Source organism: Octopus sinensis, linkage group LG5 (assembly GCF_006345805.1).
Source record: "Octopus sinensis linkage group LG5, ASM634580v1, whole genome shotgun sequence".
NCBI classification, from domain to species: Eukaryota; Metazoa; Mollusca; class Cephalopoda; order Octopoda; family Octopodidae; genus Octopus; species Octopus sinensis.
The window spans coordinates 27,443,579-27,463,578 of record NC_043001.1 but is presented as its reverse complement, the minus strand read 5'-3'; the positions used below and the strand labels follow the sequence as shown (position 1 = coordinate 27,463,578).

The 20,000-nt window shown below is 36.6% G+C and overlaps 2 protein-coding genes across 3 annotated transcripts in view; one reads left to right on the top strand and one right to left on the bottom strand.

Annotated features, from left to right (window-relative positions):
- Window positions 1-2,292, top strand: part of LOC115211601 (N-alpha-acetyltransferase 60) — a 147,424-nt gene extending 145,132 nt beyond the window's left edge. Inside the window, exon 7 of one of the 2 annotated variants that reach the window (XM_036503273.1) lies at window positions 2,141-2,292. In XM_036503273.1, the coding sequence (XP_036359166.1) occupies window positions 2,141-2,211 (71 nt within the window). In that variant the 3' untranslated portion in view covers window positions 2,212-2,292. The remainder of the gene's footprint in view (window positions 1-2,140) is intronic. The other variant, XM_036503274.1, reaches the window with a different exon arrangement.
- An 11,222-nt stretch (window positions 2,293-13,514) lies between these two features.
- The window catches only part of LOC115211798 (leucine carboxyl methyltransferase 1), a 27,999-nt gene continuing 21,513 nt past the window's right edge, over window positions 13,515-20,000 (bottom strand). Inside the window, exon 6 of the mRNA XM_029780501.2 lies at window positions 13,515-14,570. Within this exon, the coding sequence (XP_029636361.1) occupies window positions 14,444-14,570 (127 nt within the window). The 3' untranslated portion in view covers window positions 13,515-14,443. The remainder of the gene's footprint in view (window positions 14,571-20,000) is intronic.

Here is a 20,000-nt window from a genome sequence, read left to right as displayed (position 1 = left end):
CTGGCGTTTCATATCACCACTCCTGTATGTGCCTTTGTCCCAGCTGTTGGTACATTTGGTGTATAAAGGAGTTTGATTCTGCTGCCCTTGTCTGTACCTTATGTCGGGCTGTTCGTTCATCCGGTATTGTGGAGAGGAGGCTATCTAGTTCCTTTTTGAAGACATCTACTTCCACCTTACACAAATTGCTTAACTTTTGCGGTAGAGCATGGAAGAGCTGTGGGCCTTTAAACCCTTGACTATGGCAGTACCTGGTCTTGAATGTAGATGGAGTGGATGGTATCTTTGGTACAATACAATGGTGGCTAGTTCTGGTATTTGTATAACACTCAATGCCAAAGTTAGGTACTAGCTCTTCTAGGATTCTACATTTGTATATTATTTCATATCTCTCGCGCTTTTGCTCCAGGGAGTAAATCTGTAGTTTTCTCAGCCTACCCCTGTAGCTCATCTGCTGCGCTGTTTCAATCATTTTAGTTGGTGGCATTGGACTGTTTCAAGATCCACTATTAATTTGGTACTATGTGGTGACCATAACTGGGAGCAGTAGTCCAGGCAACTGAGAACAAAGTTTTTCCACAGGGTTAACATAGTTTCTTAGTCTCTTGTCTTGAAGGACCTCAGTATCCATCCTGCCAGTTGTCTGCACTATATACATATATAGTTGAAATTTATAGAAAAACAAAAGGTGAAGACAGGTGTATGAACAACATGCAAATGTATTAGTTTGACACTCAGGAAAAATGGAAAAGTCTTTTATGTTTTGAACCTACACTCTTAAACAGAAAGGAATAAGAGAAAATAAACAGAGAGAGAAAGAAAAAAACTTGTAGATTTCATCAGTCCAACATATATATCTATATCTATATATATCTATCTATCTATCTATCTTATATATATATATACACACACAACAAACACACACACATATATATATATATATAAGTATATATATATATGTGTGTGTAGATATGTATATATACATATATACATACATACATACATACATACATATATATATAAATATATCATCATCATCATTGTTCAACCGTGGTCGAGACTCCATAGTCTTTTCAAATGGCTAATAATGTGTGCGCGCGCCGCTACTACACACATTGGAAAGCATTGTACAACCAAGCACTAAAGAAGGTCTTTCTTCCTCCATGAAACAAAGCTGTTCCCGCTGGATGTCAACCCAGTATTTCTAAGCTACAGACCGAGTGATTTATTGTAAGGTTATCTCCCTAGACAGATTGCCTTCACTACGGCTAAGGAGCCCTTTCTACCCCACTGACACAGGTTGTACTGGTTTACAGTTTACCAGTAGTGGGATATATATATATATATCATCATCATATATATATATCATCATCATCATCAACATCGCTTAACATCCGTTTTCTATACTGGTATGGGTTGGATGGTTTGACCGGGGACTGGAAAGCCAGGAAGCCTCACCAGACTTCAAACTGATCTGGCAATGTTTCTACAGCTTGATGCCCTTCCTAATGCCAACCACTCTGAGAGTGTAGTGGGTGCTTTTCATGTGCCACTGGAATGGGGGTCACATTTGGATGGTGCTTTTTATGTGCCACCAGTACGGAGAGACAGTCAGGTAGCACTGGCAATGACCCACTCATGAATGCCACCAGCACGAGTGCCAGTCAGATAGCACTAGCATCGGCCACATCTACATTTTATATATATATATATATATATATATATATAATATATATATATATATATTATGTATACACACACACACACACATATATATATATGTAAAATATAAGTAAGATTCATTTGAATTAGGTACTTAAATTGAGGTACCTTGTTTGAAACAGCCATAATAAATTGACACCTGTACAACTTTGTTACTTTTACTTATTTATATCTGTCTGTCTGTCTGTATGTATGTATATATATATATATGTATGTCTACACATACATATATCATCATCATAATCGTTAACATCATCATCATCATCATTTGATATCTATCTTCTATGTCAGCATGCTGTGGATGTTGTTTTAACAGGATCTTATGAGTTGGGGGACTGGATTGTGCCTCTTAACATCAACCGCTTTGTATAGTGTGCTGGATAGAATTATTTCAGATGTAAAATGCCTATACTTTCAGATGGCTTCTTATACTTTATCAAGAGAGTACTACAAACAAAAAAGAAACCTACTCATATATGCTTGACTTGAAGGGCCTTTGCAGAATGTGATGTTGTTTCTTCACAGTGATGGTTGGACTTTGTAATTTAAATAAAGGTTTGATTTGGTGCTTAGAAAAAGATATTAAAATTGCTAAAGAGATTTTCTGAAAAAAAAGAAAAAAAAGAAGCTTTTAAAAAAAATATATAATTGAAATTCAGATGATTTTTTACTGAATTTAAAATAGATAGCAACTATAAGATAAAAATATCTTATTCTTCCATGGTGTAAAAACATTCCAGGGATTCACCTCTAAAGTGTTAAAAAGAGTGAATTTCAATAAAAATAACAACAACAATATGATAATAATATAAATAATAATAATTTCTAATTTTGGTAAAAGGCCAGCAATTTTTAGGGAGGCAAACAAGCTGTTTACATCGGCCCCAGTATCTGACTGCTACTTTATTTTATTGAACCTCAAGGAATGAAAGACAAGGTTAACCTTGGTGAGATTTGAACTCAAAACATAAAGAGCTGGAAGAAATGCCATGAATTATTTTCTCTGATGTACTCTGCCAGCTCATCACCTTAAAAATAGTAATAATGGTTTCAAATTTTGGCACAAGGCCAGCAGTTTTGAGGTAGGTTGATTACATCAACCCCAGTTCTCAACTGGTACGTATTGTATTGAGCCTGAGAGGATGAAAGGTAAAGTCAGCCCTGGCAGAATTTGAACTCAGAATGTAAAGACAGATGACATGCATGCTAATGTTTCTACCAGCTAGCAGTCTTAACTACAACAACAACAATATTAATAACTATAATGATGATGACAATGATGATGATGATGATTGTGATAATGAGAAAAGTTAACAAAATTTTATTTCAAACAGAGTTCCAAAATCCAACAATTAACTTGTTTTTTTTCAAAATCCTTCCTTTATATAGTCAGGATTTCCTTTATCTTCTTTGAGTAGATCAAATTGATATTCAACCTATGTTTAATGAACACTATCTGGGTTCACTTCCTCAAAATTCATCACAACCCCATAAAAATTAATAATAATTTCTAACATAGGTACAATGCCACAAATTTTATGGTAAGTATATTAGTTGATTAGATTGACAATATAAGTTAAGATGAAAGACGAAGTTGACTTTTGGCAGGATTTTAACTCTAAATGTAATGACCAAAACAAATACAGCAAGGCATTATCTGACACCTTAACTATTCTACCAATTCAGGGATAAAAGAAAGTGCCTAATAATTGATGTGGCAGTGCCAGGAGATCAACATATCATCATGAAAGAAAGAGAAAAGGTTGATGAATATGGAGATGTGAGAATTGAGATCGCTAAGATGAGGCAGCTATGAGAGTCAAACATAAAGGTTATCCCTATTGTCATCAGAGCATTGGGTTCAATACCACCTAATCTGAAAAAACATCTGAAAACTTAGAGATACCTACAATCTCGGTGTATTGTAAAAGTTGGCATTACTTGGAACTGCATGAATATTGCGAAAGTACTGTCTCTCTGAGGTCCTTGTTGTGGCTTGAAAAAGAGTATAAACCCATGGTAGACACAATATCTTCAATCAATAACTTCCCAATATTGTATACTGTGCAACGTTTATAATAATGATAATAATATTAATAAAAATAATAATAATAATAATAATAATAATAGCAATAATAATAATGATAAAAATAATACAAGTTCAAGAAATATGTATATCAGAGAAATTGGAATTGACATGAGGACAGAGCATGCCTAAAAAACTGCTCTACTTGGGACAGCTTGGATTTTGAGATTGGTGCTTGAGTGTTGAATATCTTTCAAAATACTTAACATCCAAATACCAAGTCTTATAATTTGTGGAAAGAGACTCTGTGAGATCTCTGACAACAGGTTGCTGTCCATTGACAGTGACAATCAACCAGAGCAAATAATCTCTGAGAAGCAATATAAAATAACAACAACAACAACAACCACAACCCTGTGAGACCTTTGACAACATGTTGTTGTCTACTCTTGCAGAATTAACTAGAGGAAGTAAAATTTAGAGCTCTGAGAAGTAAAATGGAAATATACTAAGAAATATTTTAAGCAGAAGGCTGTTGAAATAGCTACAAAGTATTTGATTAAATGTAGAAATGATTTTAATAAGAAAAAAAAAACAACAAAAAAACACACAAATTGTATTGATAATATAAATGTGCACCATCCAGTATATAAAATATAAATAAATGTCTCAAGATTTTCTTTAAAATCAAAAGTATTACAAGAAGCAAAAATATTAATAAACGAACTCATACAGTAAAATTCTGATATACGGTGTCATATAAAATAATAATAATAATAATGATAATAATAATAATAATAACAATAATAATAATAATAATAATAATTCTGAACAAATGGATAGATGAAATAGACATAATTTGAACAGATGGCTAGAAGAAATATGTATAAAACCCAGTTTAGTACAGCTCTAGAAAACAGTGTTATTAGAAACAACTAGGATACTTAGCAAGGTTTTTGGCATCTAAGGTTACTTGTAGCCTGATGTTAGGAATTTTTTGTTTCCAACAGTCTAATCTGTTGTGTGTATATGAATAATAATAATAATAATAATAATAATGATAATAATAATAATAATAATAATAATAATAATAGTCTATGTAATCCCCAAAACATTTTAATTTGTAAAGTGTCAAGATACTTTTAAATGTACATAATAGCAAACATCTACTGTCATCTTAACATCACACTATCATCTTACAATCAAATTACTTTTAAAACAAACTTGTAATTTTCTTATGTTTTCACAGACATTCTCTAGAACACTACTTTCTGGAAAACCAAAAATATGGCACCCTAGTCATAACACCAACTTGGACTTCTAATTTATTGTCTCTTGGGGTCTGTGGGTGAGACTTGGAGTCAACTTGTACGAATAGAAAGCAAAAGTCAACCCTACTACTACTACTACTACTACTACTACAATCCTTTCTACTGGAGGTACAAGGTTTGAAATTTGTAGGGAAGGGACTAGTTGATTACATTGACCCCCATTGTTTCACTGGTACTTAATTTATCGAAGCTGAAAAGAGGAAAGGCAAAGTTGACCTCAACAGCATTTGAACTTAGAATGTAGCAATGGGTGAAATACTGCTAAGCATTTTGCCCAGCATGCTAATGATTCTGCCATCTTGCTGCCTTAAATAATGATGATAATAATAATCCTTTCTACTAAAGGCAGAAGGCTTGAAATTCAGGCTGATATTTTATCGACCCTGGTGAGATGAAGGATAAAATTGACTCTAGCAAGTTTTGAACTCAGAAGGTACATAACCTGAACAAATACCATATAGAAATTTGTCTCATGCTGTAATGATTCTGCTATAATAATAAATGAATATGCAGAAGGCCATGAACATGTGGAGAGGTGTTAGTTAATTAGATCAGTTTAGTACTTGACTGGTACTTTGTTTTGTCAACCCTGAAAGGATAAAAATTGATGCTGCCCTTGATATGAACTGAGAGTATATAAAGAACCAATACTAAATACCACATGGCATTTTGTCCAATATTCTAATGATCCAGCCAATCTACTTCATGAAAGGGTTAAGTAAAAAAAGAATATTCTAGACATTACTACATTGATGATATAATCCATGCCCTGTCATTTAGGCTGAAAATATTGCTCTGTTATAATATTTCCTGATCAGAGCAAGTTGACCAAAATTAACAAGGAGAGCAGGGTATGGCAAACAATGACTATGACCATTGTTGGACAAAGGAGAAGTCAAATATATGAACTAAAAAGTTGAAATGCTCTAACTCTTTTGTGACAATATTTGGATGGAACTTGTGAAGGAAGGGGACCCAGAAAGACATGGGACAAAGTACTGAAGGCCAATCTCAGGACATTGAACCTTACAAAGGACTGAGATATTTGGTACCTTGTATTCAAGAAAACCCTTCCACCACAGCAGAATTGGTGCCACATGAAAAGCACCCCATACACTCTGGGGAATAGTTGGTATTAAGGAAGGGCATCCAGTTGTAGAAACAATGCCAGGACAAACAATAGAGCCTGGTTTGGTCCTTGGCCTTACTCGCTCCAATCAAACCGTCCAACCCATGCCACCATTGAAAATGGACGTTAAATGATAATGATGATTTCTGTTGAAATACACCCTTGTATTTCTGTTAATTTTAAAAAATGATTATACAATAAAATAACCTTGTCATTATAAAGCTTATGTTTGGAGCATAAATTTACATGAAATTTTAATGGAAAATTTTAGTTTAGATGCCTTTAAAGCAGGAAAGTTGTTCCAGAGAACCAACGGATTGAGGACAGTCTCATTTGGGTTGGTATCCAAAGGATTATTTCTTATTGATGGTTGCAATGACAAGATTGTTAGTAATTGGATCAACTGATTTCATTTTTAAAATAAATATGTACTGACCAATACTTTTGAGAACACTTGATAATATTAAGCTTTATCAATTCTAGAATAACATCTTTGTCAGTTATCAGATATTGTTATAGTTTGAGATGGTCATTAAAAAAACAAAAAAAAAAAAAAAAGAAGGTAAAATGACCGTCCCGAAATGTAACAATATCTCTACCAGAATTTTCCATAAACCTTGTTGAACACTGCAGAACATTGTGGACAATCTCATCAAAATATGTTTAGTATATCTTTATAGTTTTTTTTTCTTATACAGTAATTGAGACATTTAAAATTATTAACAAATATAATTAATTAATGACAATTTCATCCAGTCCTTAAGAGCCCTCACCAGTCTTGAAAGCAATGAAAGAAGGTCATGAATGCTGCCCTAGCCATTAAAAAAAAATGGAAAATAATTGCAGATGGCTTGGCACCAAATCTCAAAGATATATATACTTTTACTCTCTCTTCTCTCTCTCTCTCTCGCTCTCTCTCACACACACACACATATTTATATTATATATATATATATTTATGTATAGATGTAAGTATATACATACGCGTATGTATATATGTGGCTGTGTGGTAAGTAGCTTGCTTACCAACCACGTGGTTCCGGGTTCAGTCCCACTGCATGGCACCTTGGGCAAGTGTCTTCTACTATAGCCTCGGGTCGACCAAAGCTTAGTGAGTGGATCTGGTTGAAGGAAACTGAAAGAAGCCCGTCGTATATATATGTATGTGTGTGTGTGTATATATATATATATGTGTGTGTGTATATGTTTATGTGTGTGTGTGTGTGTCCCCAACATCGCTTGACAACCGATGCTGGTGTGTATACGTCCCCGTAACCTAGCGGTTCGGCAAAGAGGCCGATAGAATAAGTACTAGGGGTCGATTTGCTCAACTAAAGGCGGATCTTCCAGCATGGCAGCAGTCAAATGTCTGAAACAAGTAAAAGAGTATATATATATATATATATATTTCATATGTATCGTGCCGGTGACACGTAAAAGCACCATCCGTTCGTGGCCGTTTGCCAGCTCTGTCTGGCCCCCGTGTTGGTGTCACGTAAAAGCACCATCCGTTCGTGTCCGTTGCCAGCCTCGCCTGGCCCCGTGCCGGTGACACGTAAAAGCACCATCCGTTCGTGGCCGTTTGCCAGCTCTGTCTGGCACCTGTGCGGGTGGCACGTAAAAAGCACCCACTACACTCACGGAGTGGTTGGCGTTAGGAAGGGCATCCAGCCACAGAAACACTGCCAGATCTGACTGGGCCTGATGAAGCCTTCCAGCTTCACAGACCCCAGTTGAACCGTCCAACCCATGCTAGCATGGAGAACGGACGCTAAATGATGATGATGATGATGATGATATAAACACAGTATCTATATCTACACAGACAATCCTGATGAACAACTATAATATTTACAAATTAGCAAGGTACGTAACTGCAAATCTATGACGTATTGAGTGCAAGGGAGGTAATTCATTATCAATACGTTTCATAGCTAACATAAAAGCCAAGTGGGAAAACGATTTTTATTTTAAATCTTGATGAAAAACAAAACTTTCATTAAAAATATGAATAAATAAATATAAAATACAAATAAAATTGTTGTTAAAATTATTAAATATGTTATTTGGAATATTTGTTGTTAATAACTATAAAAAGTTATTTTAAAATTTAGAATAAAATTATGCATTTTGTTATGTGTCTGCTCAGAAATTATAATATATGCCTATGATTATTATTGTTAATATTGTTATTGGTGTTATTATTGATATTGCTATTAAATTGCCTTCCTGAGGAAACAGTTTCAGTTCTTTATCCTATAGGTGGAAATACCAATTGCTAAGCTAAGCTATTCTTGTTTCATTTGAATAACATTGAAAAGAGAATCATGCCTTCAAGATAATCAATGAATATAGACATTAGTATTTTTAAAAAAAATTTTGGTAGAGAAAATTTTAAAAATTGCAGCTTCATTCACAAATAAAATGTTTTTGTAGGCTGTAAGAGATAATACACACACACACACACAGATAGTATGTATGCATGTATGATAATAATTATAAAATAATAATAATAATTAAGTGACTGTGTGGTAAGTAGCTTGCTTACCAACCATATGGCTCCAGTTTCAGTCCCACTGCGTGGCTCCTTGGGCAAGTGTCTTCTACTATATAGCCTCGGGCAGACCAAAGCCTTGTGAGAGGATTTGGTAGAAGGAAACTGAAAGAAGCCCGTCGTATATATATATATATGTGTCTGTGTTTGTCCCCCACCCCAACATCACTTGACAACTGATGCTGGTGTGTTTACGTCCCCATAACTTAGTGGTTTGGCTAAAGAGACTGATAGAATAAGTACTAGGCTTACAAAAAATAAGTCCTGGGGTCGATTTCCTTAACTAAAGGCAGTGCTCCAGCATGGCTGCAGTCAAACGAGTAAAAGAGTATAATTATTATTATTATTTTATTCATAGAGAATATGAGTGGAGTTGCACAAGAAGCTATAGTTTCGTATCAAAACTTTGAAAATTATTGTGACAAAACTCTTGGTTTGAATAGTTTTAGTAGTAATCTCAGGTTTTATATATATATATATATATATATATATATACGTTGCTTTATGTATTGAGTTGTTGCCCTATCAGGACTGGCCCTAGGGTTGCTAACACCCCCCAGGCAAGCTGAACTTTGGCATGCACAAGTTGATGGTTGTGGAAATTTCCTTGTCTTTGTCATGCCCTCCTTGGTGCCCCCTAGCACATGGCACCCCAGGCAACTGCCTAAGTTGTCTGTACCTTGAGCCAGCCCTGTTCCCTATTTGAAAACAAAGCACACCCACATGACTATCACAGAAATTTGCATAGAATCAAACACAATATTATGTTCATTAATTTAAAGCTGGTTTTAATAATTAAGAAACGTTTTTATTTCATGCTATATTGAAGTGGTTTTTGCATGCAACTTAATGAAAAATCTAATATAATTGTATTGTGGAATTTTTGTTTGAAGACTAATCAAATTGCAGGTAAGTACAGGTAAATTCAAAAATATCAAGTTTTTAAAATTCTGTTTAAATACCACCTGGTGGAAACACTAAAGTTTTCAGGCTGTCCTCCTTTGTTTACGTTTTATAAAGCAATTTATCTGCCATTATTTTGAAAACTTGAATTGGAATAAACAAAATAAATAGTGAATGACTTTGAATGATGGGAATGACCGACTGTGTTTGAAAGACATTTAAAAAAAGAAATTTGATGTTTTGGCTGCATTTTCTTGGAAATTACTGCCATTATCACACCCATTAGTCATTCTTTAAATGTTAAGAGTACACAGTACATAGTAGCAGGTGATTTTAATGTTTCAATCATGCAACTCAGTTTTGTCCCTGGCTAGTCATTTGTACTTCTGCAGATAAACTCTATAAGGTGGTATCAAAAAGTTTCTGGACTAGTTATGTTTAAAAAAAAACAACTTATCCTAAGTTTTAACATAATCTCCTTTGAAATAATCACCTTGTGCAGCAATACACCGGTCCCAGGATTCCTGGAATCAGACCTGGAAGTTGTTTTCTGTAAGCAAGCCAAGGACCTTCTGTGATTTGCTCTGGATCAGTGTTAAAATGGTGACCTTTGAGCTGCTTTTCATCTTGGGGAAGAGATGGAAGTCCGCAGGTGTTAAATTTGGGGGATACCAAGTTGTCTTTAGTGAGAAATTCACAAGTGAGGAGAACTCAGTGACACACTGCATTGCCATTGTGAAGAATCCAATTCTTCACACTCCACAAATCTAGTTGCTTTCACTGAATGTCCTCCCTCACACACTTCAAAAAAATCACAGCAGAACTTTCAATTGATGGTTTGGCCCTGGGGGACAAATTCTCAATACAAAATACCTGGATGCTCTTAATTGAGCTGCATCTCTGTCATGCTTTCTTTGGTTGTGGAGATGAAGGGCTCTTCCACTGTAATGACTGCTGCTCTGTCTCAGGGTCATACTCATGGACTCAGTTCTCATCGCTGGTGATGATCCTTGATATGAAAGATGAGTTATCAGCGGCATGTTGATGGAGATCTTGACAGACTTCAACGCGATGTTCTTTCTGCTTAGTGGTCAGCAGGTGAGGGGTCAAACTTAGCAGAGACACACCTCATGTTCAGTTTAGATGTTAGGATTGCTTGCTTCATTATCATCGTTTAATGTCTGCTTTCCATGCTAGCATGGGTTGGACGATTTGACTGAGGTCTGGTGAACCAGATGACTGCACCAGACTCCAATCTGATCTGGCAGAGTTTCTACAGCTGGATGCCCTTTCTAATGCCAACCACTCTGAGAGTGTAGTGGGTGCTTTTATGTGCCACCAGCATGAGGGCCAGTCAGGCAGTACTGGCAACGGCCACGCTCAAATGGTGCTTTTTATGTGCCACCTGCACAGGAGCTAGTCCAGTGGCACTGGCAACGACCTCGCTCGAATGTTTTTTTCCCCGTGCCACCAGCACAAGTGCTAGTAAGGCAACACAGGTAACGACCATGCTCGAATGGTGTTTTTAACGTGCCATCAGCACGGAGGCAATCTTGTTGCTCTGGCAACAATCTCACTCGTATGGTACTCTTAGCGCTCCACTAGCAACAGATGTCAATCAGCAGTGTCCTTGATTGTCCTCCAACAATCCTCATGTACAAGCTGATGAATTTTCTCCACGTTTTCGGGGGTGATGCTTCTGGAAGGTCTTCCAGATTGCTCAATGTCTTCCAAGGATGTTCTGTTTCTTTTGAAGTGCTTATGCCACTCAAAACATTGCATACAACCAATACCTTGTTGCTGTAAGCTTGCTGAAGCATACTCAATGTTTCTGTAGCAGACTTCGCAAATTTAAGGCAAAATTTCACGTTGGCTCTTTCTTCCTGTCTATGACAAAATTACAGACTACAGCATACATGTGATCACAAAAACACAAATTTCACCACTTGCAAAGTGAACACAGTAATGTCACTCAGCATAGTGCTAGCTCTCACTGCACACACAACTGTGCTGCCATCTGTTAGTGTGCTACAAAACTAGTCTGGGAACTTTTTGATATCACCTCATAAAACCAGAAAGAAATCTTGACAGAAAACAAATTATTTTAAGCATATAATTGATATCTACAACTTCAGAATTCACAGTCTAAGGAAACCAGTGAAACTGACTACACGCACACATGCACATTATTTAATAACTGTTGGATTGGGATCCGTGCGACTTAAGTTTCATAGGCTACTCAAAAGAACCTAATTCATCAGGCTCATAGAAACGAAATGAGGTAAGTCTAAGATAGCTTCTGGATACTGGGCTGCTATTGGTGAATGCAGATCACATGGTGTTATCAGTTTAGTAGCAACATCAATTCCCATTCTGAATTTCTAGGACCACATGCTAGGAGAGGATGTTGGTGGAAACATTCTTATTTCTTTACTGCCCATAAGGGGCTACACACAGAGGGGACAAACAAGGACAGACAAACAGATTCATTTGATAATATCGACCCCAGTTGGTAACTGGTACTTATTTAATCGAAGGCGGCGAGCTGGCAGAAACGTTAGCACGCCGGGTGAAATGCTAAGCGGTATTTCGTCTGCGTTACGTTGTGAGTTCAAATTCCGCCGAGGTCGACTTTGCCTTTCATCCTTTCGGGGTCGATAAATTAAGTACCAGTTACGCACTGGGGTCGATGTAATCGACTTAATACCTATGTCTGTCCTTGTTTGTCCCCTCTGTGTCTAGCCCCTTGTGGGTAATAAAGAAAGACGTACTTATTTAATCGACCCTGAAAGGATGAAAGGTAAAGTTGACCTCGGTGGAATTTGAATTCAGAACGTAGCGGTAGATGAAATACCACTAAGTATTTCGCCTGGCGTGCAAACGATTCTGCCAGCTTGCTGCCTTTATGAATGCTGGTGGAAACATTCTGTCTAGGAAGAGAGCTTTGGCCTGGTGTGTGTGTGTGTGTGCACATGCGCAAATAATGGTATATGAGTATGTGTATGTAGTATGTATGTGTGTATATGTGCTCTGTGTGTGTGTGTGTCTAAGCATACATGTGTACATATATAGGAGTCTAAGCATACATGTGTACTGGAAACATCAGTTCATTGGTGAATGTATGCATGTGTACTTGATGTGTGAGTGTGTGTATATGGCACGTGTGTGTATGCACAAATGTGTATATCTGTGCATTTGTAGCAAATGTGTGTATGTGTGCATGTATCTGGTGCAAGCATGTGCATTTAGTATGTGCACATTCCTGGAATGTGTGTGTGAGTACATATGTGTATGTATTAGATGAAGGTTGGTGATTGGAAGAGCATTCAGTTGTGGAGAAATCCACTTCAACAAATTCCATCTGAGTCAGGCAAGCATAGAAAAAGGAATGTTAAAACAACAATGATGGTGAGGATGATACTCTTTACTCTTTTACTTGTTTCAGTCATTTTGACTGCGGCCATGCTGGAGCACCGCCTTTAGTCAAGCAAATCGACCCCGGGACTTATTCTTTGTAAGTCCAGTATTTATTCTATCGGTCTCTTTCGCCAAACTGCTAAGTGACGGGCACATAAACACACCAGCATCGGTTGTCAAGCAATGCTAGGGGGACAAACACAGACACACAAACACACACATATATATATATATACATATATACGACAGGCTTCTTTCAGTTTCCGTCTACCAAATCCACTCACAAGGCATTGGTCAGCCCGGGGCTATAGCAGAAGACACTTGCCCAAGATGCCACGCAGTGGGACTGAACCCGGAACCATGTGGTTGGTTAGCAAGCTACTTACCACACAGCCACTCATGATGATAAGAAATAGTTTGAAAAGAAAATGATAGGAAAGACAAATACTTGCAAGTGATTTTATTCATGAAAAAACAATGACAACATTAGTTTCATGAACTATATTTCTAGTTGATAAAACTTTCTCCATAAATAGGAGACATTTTCTCTACACCAGTTCTGATTGTAGTCTTGCCTGTGTCTTTGGACAGAAATTAATCTTAGTTGGCACACATTCAATAGTCATTGTTAATTCTTTAACAGAGAAAAAAAAAAAATAATAATAATTCTAAAATAAAAAAAAAACAACAAAAACCAAACATACACACACACACACACACACACACGAAAAAAAAGCAAAACTGAAATAAAGCTATTCAGAAGAATTTAACCATCTTTGGAGATCAACATCAGATTGTTTTAATTTTAGATATCAAAGAGACAAAGTAAGTGCAGACATCAGTGGAAAATATTCCGAAAAAAATATTCTCATTAGCATAATATATTATAATTATAATAAAAATTTAATTCATTTATAACAACAGTCTTTTGAACTTTTAAATCATATTAAGATAAAATAAATTTTTTAAATCCAAATAAATGTAAAAATTTAGTTTTCATAAATAGGCTTGCTAAAGTTTCCAGACATCATCATTTCAGAACTGATGTTATATTTCATGTAAAAATACAGCACACATCAACAATATCACATACATTAATATATTATATTATATAATATGACGAAAAATATACAGATGTGTGTGTAAGTATATACTTACATAATAGATTTTAATTGTTATTTTTATTATGTAAGTATTTATAAAATAATTCAACTTTGTGGGGAAGAACAAATTCTTGGTGGTACAAAAGAATTTTCCAAAATTAAAAAAAAAAAAAATCACAGAAAAAAAAAACACTCAAAAAGAAACACAAATTCCAAACTGCAGTTCTTTCTGTATTGTTTGTAATGGTGAGTCAGCATTCAAGGAGAGAAATTCACAGTGTAAAGGCCAATCTTGTTGGGATCTTTGAACGCATAAGTGATACAATAATGAGAGAGCAGCTGCTGTAACAGTTCATGCTCATCTAGAAATTCCACTTTCTCGATCCTGTAATAAAAAAAAAACAGAAAATAATATCATCAAAAAGATATACAACCAGCCCCATATATACGAGGAATAGTAAAAAAGTATCTAACTTTTATTTTTACCTAATGCTGCATGGGCAAAAGGTAACATCAACCTTCCTGTGTATGCATGAAAATTTTCATTTTGGTAGTTTGCATCAGTTCCCGGCTGTTACACCTTGAGCACAGATATGTAGTTCACGCTTGTTGGATTTTTGATTTTCACCAAATGCGTTGAGCAGAGATATTGCATCAAGTTTGGTCAAAACCATCCAGAAGATTCAGCAAGCTTTTGGTGATGATACCATGTGAAAAACTCAGATCAAGGAGTGGTGCGACTGCTTCAAACATGGCTGCACTCGAGCAGGCCATCCACAAGCCAGAACAAGGAGCCAATTGAGAAGGTTCAGTGAATAGTCATGGAAAACCATCATGTGACAATCCTGGAAAATTGCTCACAAAGTGGGAATATGCACAGGATCAGTGCATTCCATTTTAATGGAGGGTTTGTGCATGCAGAGAGTGTAAGCGAAATTCAACACCAAGGTGCTAGAGGAGCAGCAGAAGCAAGTGGAGGTGCAATGGTCCAGTGGTTAGGGCAGCACACTCACGGTTAGAGGATCGCGGTTTCGATTCCCAGATCAGGTGTTGTGTGTGTTTATTGAGCGAAAACACCTAAAGCTCCACAAGGCTCCGGCAGAGGGTGGTGGCGGCCCCTGTTGTACTCTTTAGCTCCAACTTTCTCTCACTCTTTCTTCCTGTTTCTTGTCCCCGACTTCCTACGCAACCACTGAGCCTGGATGCGCATTCATCCATCCGTTGATGCTCTCGGTGTCAGGGGTTGACCTGCTTTCTCTTCTGCGGGTCTTACGAATAGCAAAAGACCACGATTCGGACTTTTCCCACTGCGAGCTCTGGGACAAAGACAGCTTCGCTCAACAGCAACAGCAGCTGAAGCAACTTCGCATGAATATACTAGACTGTGAAAACCATCACCACTGGAGATAAGACATGGGTTTATGGTCTCTGCTCAATGTGTTTGGTTATCTTGAGTGGAAATGAAAATCTGATGAGTCTGTGCTACACATCTGTACTCTAAGAATTTTTTCATGCATGCACAGGAAGAGTGCTATCATCTCTCACCCAAAGGATTTTTCCCAAGCAGCACTAGTTTTGACAGGAAAAAATAAAGCCGGAATGCATCTCATATATAAAAAGATCTTTGTCATTTTATTAGTAATCAGCTTGAATTCTGTGAATGAAAAAAAAAACTTTCAAAAATCTTCAGGAAAAACACATATTCCAAAGAAAGTTGTCAGTTCTGTTTATTTTTGGTACTAAATCTACTGTCATTTCTTTTAGAAATATTCAGTGGATGTATGTTAGAGTCTACAACAAGAGATGCCAATATAACTTTAATTTCTTTGAAGACAATCTAAAGATCCATACACAAGAAATATTTATAATACTGAGAAACAGCTGGATTTAGTGATGTTTTCTGCTGATATAGGGTTCAAATTTGACTAAATGAAGTGTGCATATTTGACAATTGAACATGAAATGAGCTTTTTAACCATTTAGCTATACTGTGTCCACAGACATACAAAGATGCATACACATATATGAATAAGAGAGTATAAGCTTATATATCCACTCACATGCATATTTATACATACATTCATACATATATGAACACACACATATTCACAAGTACATATAGTTTTTATACAATTGTATCCACACAAAGAATGCAGCATATATGTCGGTACACAAGAATATAAAAATGTGCTCAAATGTTATATTCCTTATGCACATATATACACAAAGAATATTGTGTGTGTGTGTATACAGACACACACATGTATACTCACACACATATATGTATGTATACACACACAGCCATATAGGTTGTTAGGCTAAATATATCAATTTGCATAAAAGGAAAAGAAAACATAATATCCCATTCAAAAACAAAAGGATCTTAACCCCTTCGTTACCAACCTGGCTGAAACCAGCCCTGACTCTGTAATATAATTGTCTTGTTTTCATAAGTTTTGAATAAAAATCTTCCACCAAACCTTAGTCCCAATTTATGTTCCTAAAACTAGCTGAATGATAATGAAGTCATTTTACTAAATTCTTTGTTATATTTAAAATAATTGAAAGAAACACAGAGCATCTCAACAGAAATACAGTAATGAAAGGGTTAAAAAACATTAACCAGATTATAGCTGTGAGATAACAGTTTACTCCAAGTAGCCACCCTCAGTTTCCACCACAACCTCAAGACAGCTCCAAAACCTAGTGGATGCATTTGTGACTGTGTTTGTGGGAAAATCCTCAAATAGCTACTTGATCTTGGTAGAGTGGTTGGTGTCTTTCTCAACTGCACCCTACACATAGTAATCCATGGGATTACAATTGGGAAAATTAGGAAGCCAAAAATGGGACTGGTGAAGTTGTAAAAATTCTCCAAAAGCTACTTCTGACTCTTTCCAAAAGAATAACAAGGAAGTGAGTCCTGCTGCTACACACATAGCTTCCTGCAGCAACCCTCTCCAGCAGTTTCCCATAGCAGTCAGAATTGAGCCTAAGGCTCTGTTCAAAGGTGTAGAATTCTGGCATGCAGATGTAGTTAGAATGCCTGCAGTGTTCCTTCCTGCTGGCCACGGCTTCATAGTCTGTTACAGCTGTTCATGTCACAACCTTTACAATGTTCACAAAGCATTGTGCATCAGTTATGATGGTCAGCATTTTGATATTCATTGTGAATCATCATGTTACAGATATCTCTCTTCCAATATTCAGATGGCTTCCTGTCCCTGTCAGCTAACCTTTTTCTCAAGTACAACTTTTATCTTTATACTGACTAACACCTCTTACTTTTCACCAACACACCAAGCTGTTCCTGAAAAAGGAGACACGAAATTCCTCAAATTTAGCCTGAACACCTTGTAAACACATGTGTATATATGTATGGACATATATAAGTATGTGTGAATATATGGGTGTTGTTTACTAGATGATACCCCTACACAAGTATATCCAGAAATTTATACCTATGAATACATCTAGACATACACAATGTATAATAGCAGTTGCATGTACCTATATTGCTCTTTATGTACACAAGTACATGTAAACATAGATACATGCTTAAATACACACACATGCAGGCACGTAAGGATGTACAAACAGAAACCTGTGAATGTAAGCAAAAATTATAGGGCATGTTACATAACAACAATGTATAAGAAGATGAAATATATGTAAATACATAATAAGGAGAGTGAAACATTCAGTATGGATCTAGTAAGAGTTACCATCTGTGCAAATTGTTCAGTGAGGGTGGGCACAGGTATAAATAGATTATATAAATTCGGTTTAAAAGATGTGTACTGACAGTTTGGTGAAAGGTCTATAGTAAACTTGAAGATGCTGAGACCCCCTTCGGTCATGACTGACCGTGGGATTGCACCTAGAAAGTTACCCTCCCAGGCACAAGTCTGGGCAAGGTTGTTTATGGAAGACCAGCAGTTGCCCTTGCATACCGGCCTCCCTTCTCCACGCCACCAGTGTTATCCAAGGGAAAGGCAACGGCCGATACAGCTTGGCACCTGTGACGTCGCAACTCATTTCTACAGCTGAGTGAACTGGAGCAACGTGAAATAAAGTGTCTTGCTCAAGAACACAACATGCAGCCCGGTCCGGGATTCGAACTCACAACCTCACGATTGTAAGCTCGACGCTCTATCAACTGAGCCATGTACCTTCAAGAAGATATCTGCAAAAATATGTGTATCACATCTATAATATATGTTGGAAGCTGAGTGAAAGAGAGCATCAAAAGGTGGTGAATTAAAAGACAAGAAGTAAAACAGGGTGAAATACAATCATCGTTTAACGTCCGTTTTCCGCGCTAGCACGGGTTGGACGGTTCGACCGGGGTCTGGGAAGCCAGGGGCTGCACCAGGCTCTAGTCTGATCTGGCAGTGTTTCTACAGCTGGATGCCCTTCCTAACGCCAACCACTCCGCGAGTGTAGTGGGTGCTTTTTACATGCCACCGGCACGGAAGCCAGCCAAGGCGGCGCTGGCATCGGCAAAAAATAAAAGAACTAGTGAAAATAAACGAACAAGGAAGTTTCATAAGATGTGTTGTGAAATCTTACAAGGGTACACAACATTATTCAGTGGGCAGCACAAAGGTTAGTAGTATAAATTTCTTTTGATGAGGATACGAAAAGACCAATTCTAATTTTGTAGATGTAATTGTTGCATCAGGATGTTCTATTCCTGTATTTCTTCTATAGATGGAATAACATTCAAAGTGGTTGATATATTCAGATGCAGATTTGATAACTGACCAGTTCCAGTTGATACTGTAATTATGAAAACTATTGTCCTTGAAATTCCAGAAGTACTTGGATAGTGTTGTTCTTTTTTTTTTTGTCTTCATACTTGAATGAAGATTTATGCTGATTATACTTGGGTTGAAAGTATTCTGCATAAAGCCTTATAAACTTCTTAGACTACCAATAATTGAGAGCTTAGCACAGTATATAACACTCTTTTGAAGACATTTACTCTTTGAAGGACTGGAATTGCTGGTAGGGCAATTGCATTGTAGAATTGAATTTTATGTGAATACATTGATTCTAACTAAAGTAGAGGTGAAAATATCAGTACAACTCGAGATTCACTTATCAAAAATTTTATGAAACTTACGGCTAAAAGGAAAATGTTTAGGACAATAAAGGCAATGTCAGAGGATTCAAAATAAATGGTAGATTATAACATAAAACCATTTTTTTCTAGTATTATTAGAATTAGAAGTGCTCTGTCTGGGTATCTACTGAATTTTATTTGTGAAGACACTCCTGCTTAAAGCCTCATTATAAAATTCTGCAGTGCAATGCAGTTAAATGCTTTGTAACAGGATGAGAGGTTCCCGCACTGGATGGGTGCAGCTCGCATCCTTTACATTAAATATTAATCGAAGAAAGAGTCAAGATTTTCCGTTAACTTCAACAGTATAAATATTTATTTCTTGATTTGCAATATGAACATTTCCTTCCTCTAGGCGAATCTTCAGCCTTGTAGTGACGCCATCTTGGAAATCTCCAGCACGCATGCAATAGATTCAGAGAGCCTACCACCAAAATTAACTCTAGCTTTCATATCTTGATGCAAAGCCCTGATCATGTTTACAAATTTTTCTGGGCAACCTATTTCCCTTAGAATTAGTCACAGAGCATTTCGATTAACAATATTGAATGCTTTGCTCAAATCAACAAAGCAATGGTATAATGCAAGATTCTGTTCAGTGCACTTTTCTCGTAACTGTCTGAGAGTAAAGATACAATCAGCTGTGCCCCTGGAGGAACGAAAACCACACTGAAACTCAGTTCTCCA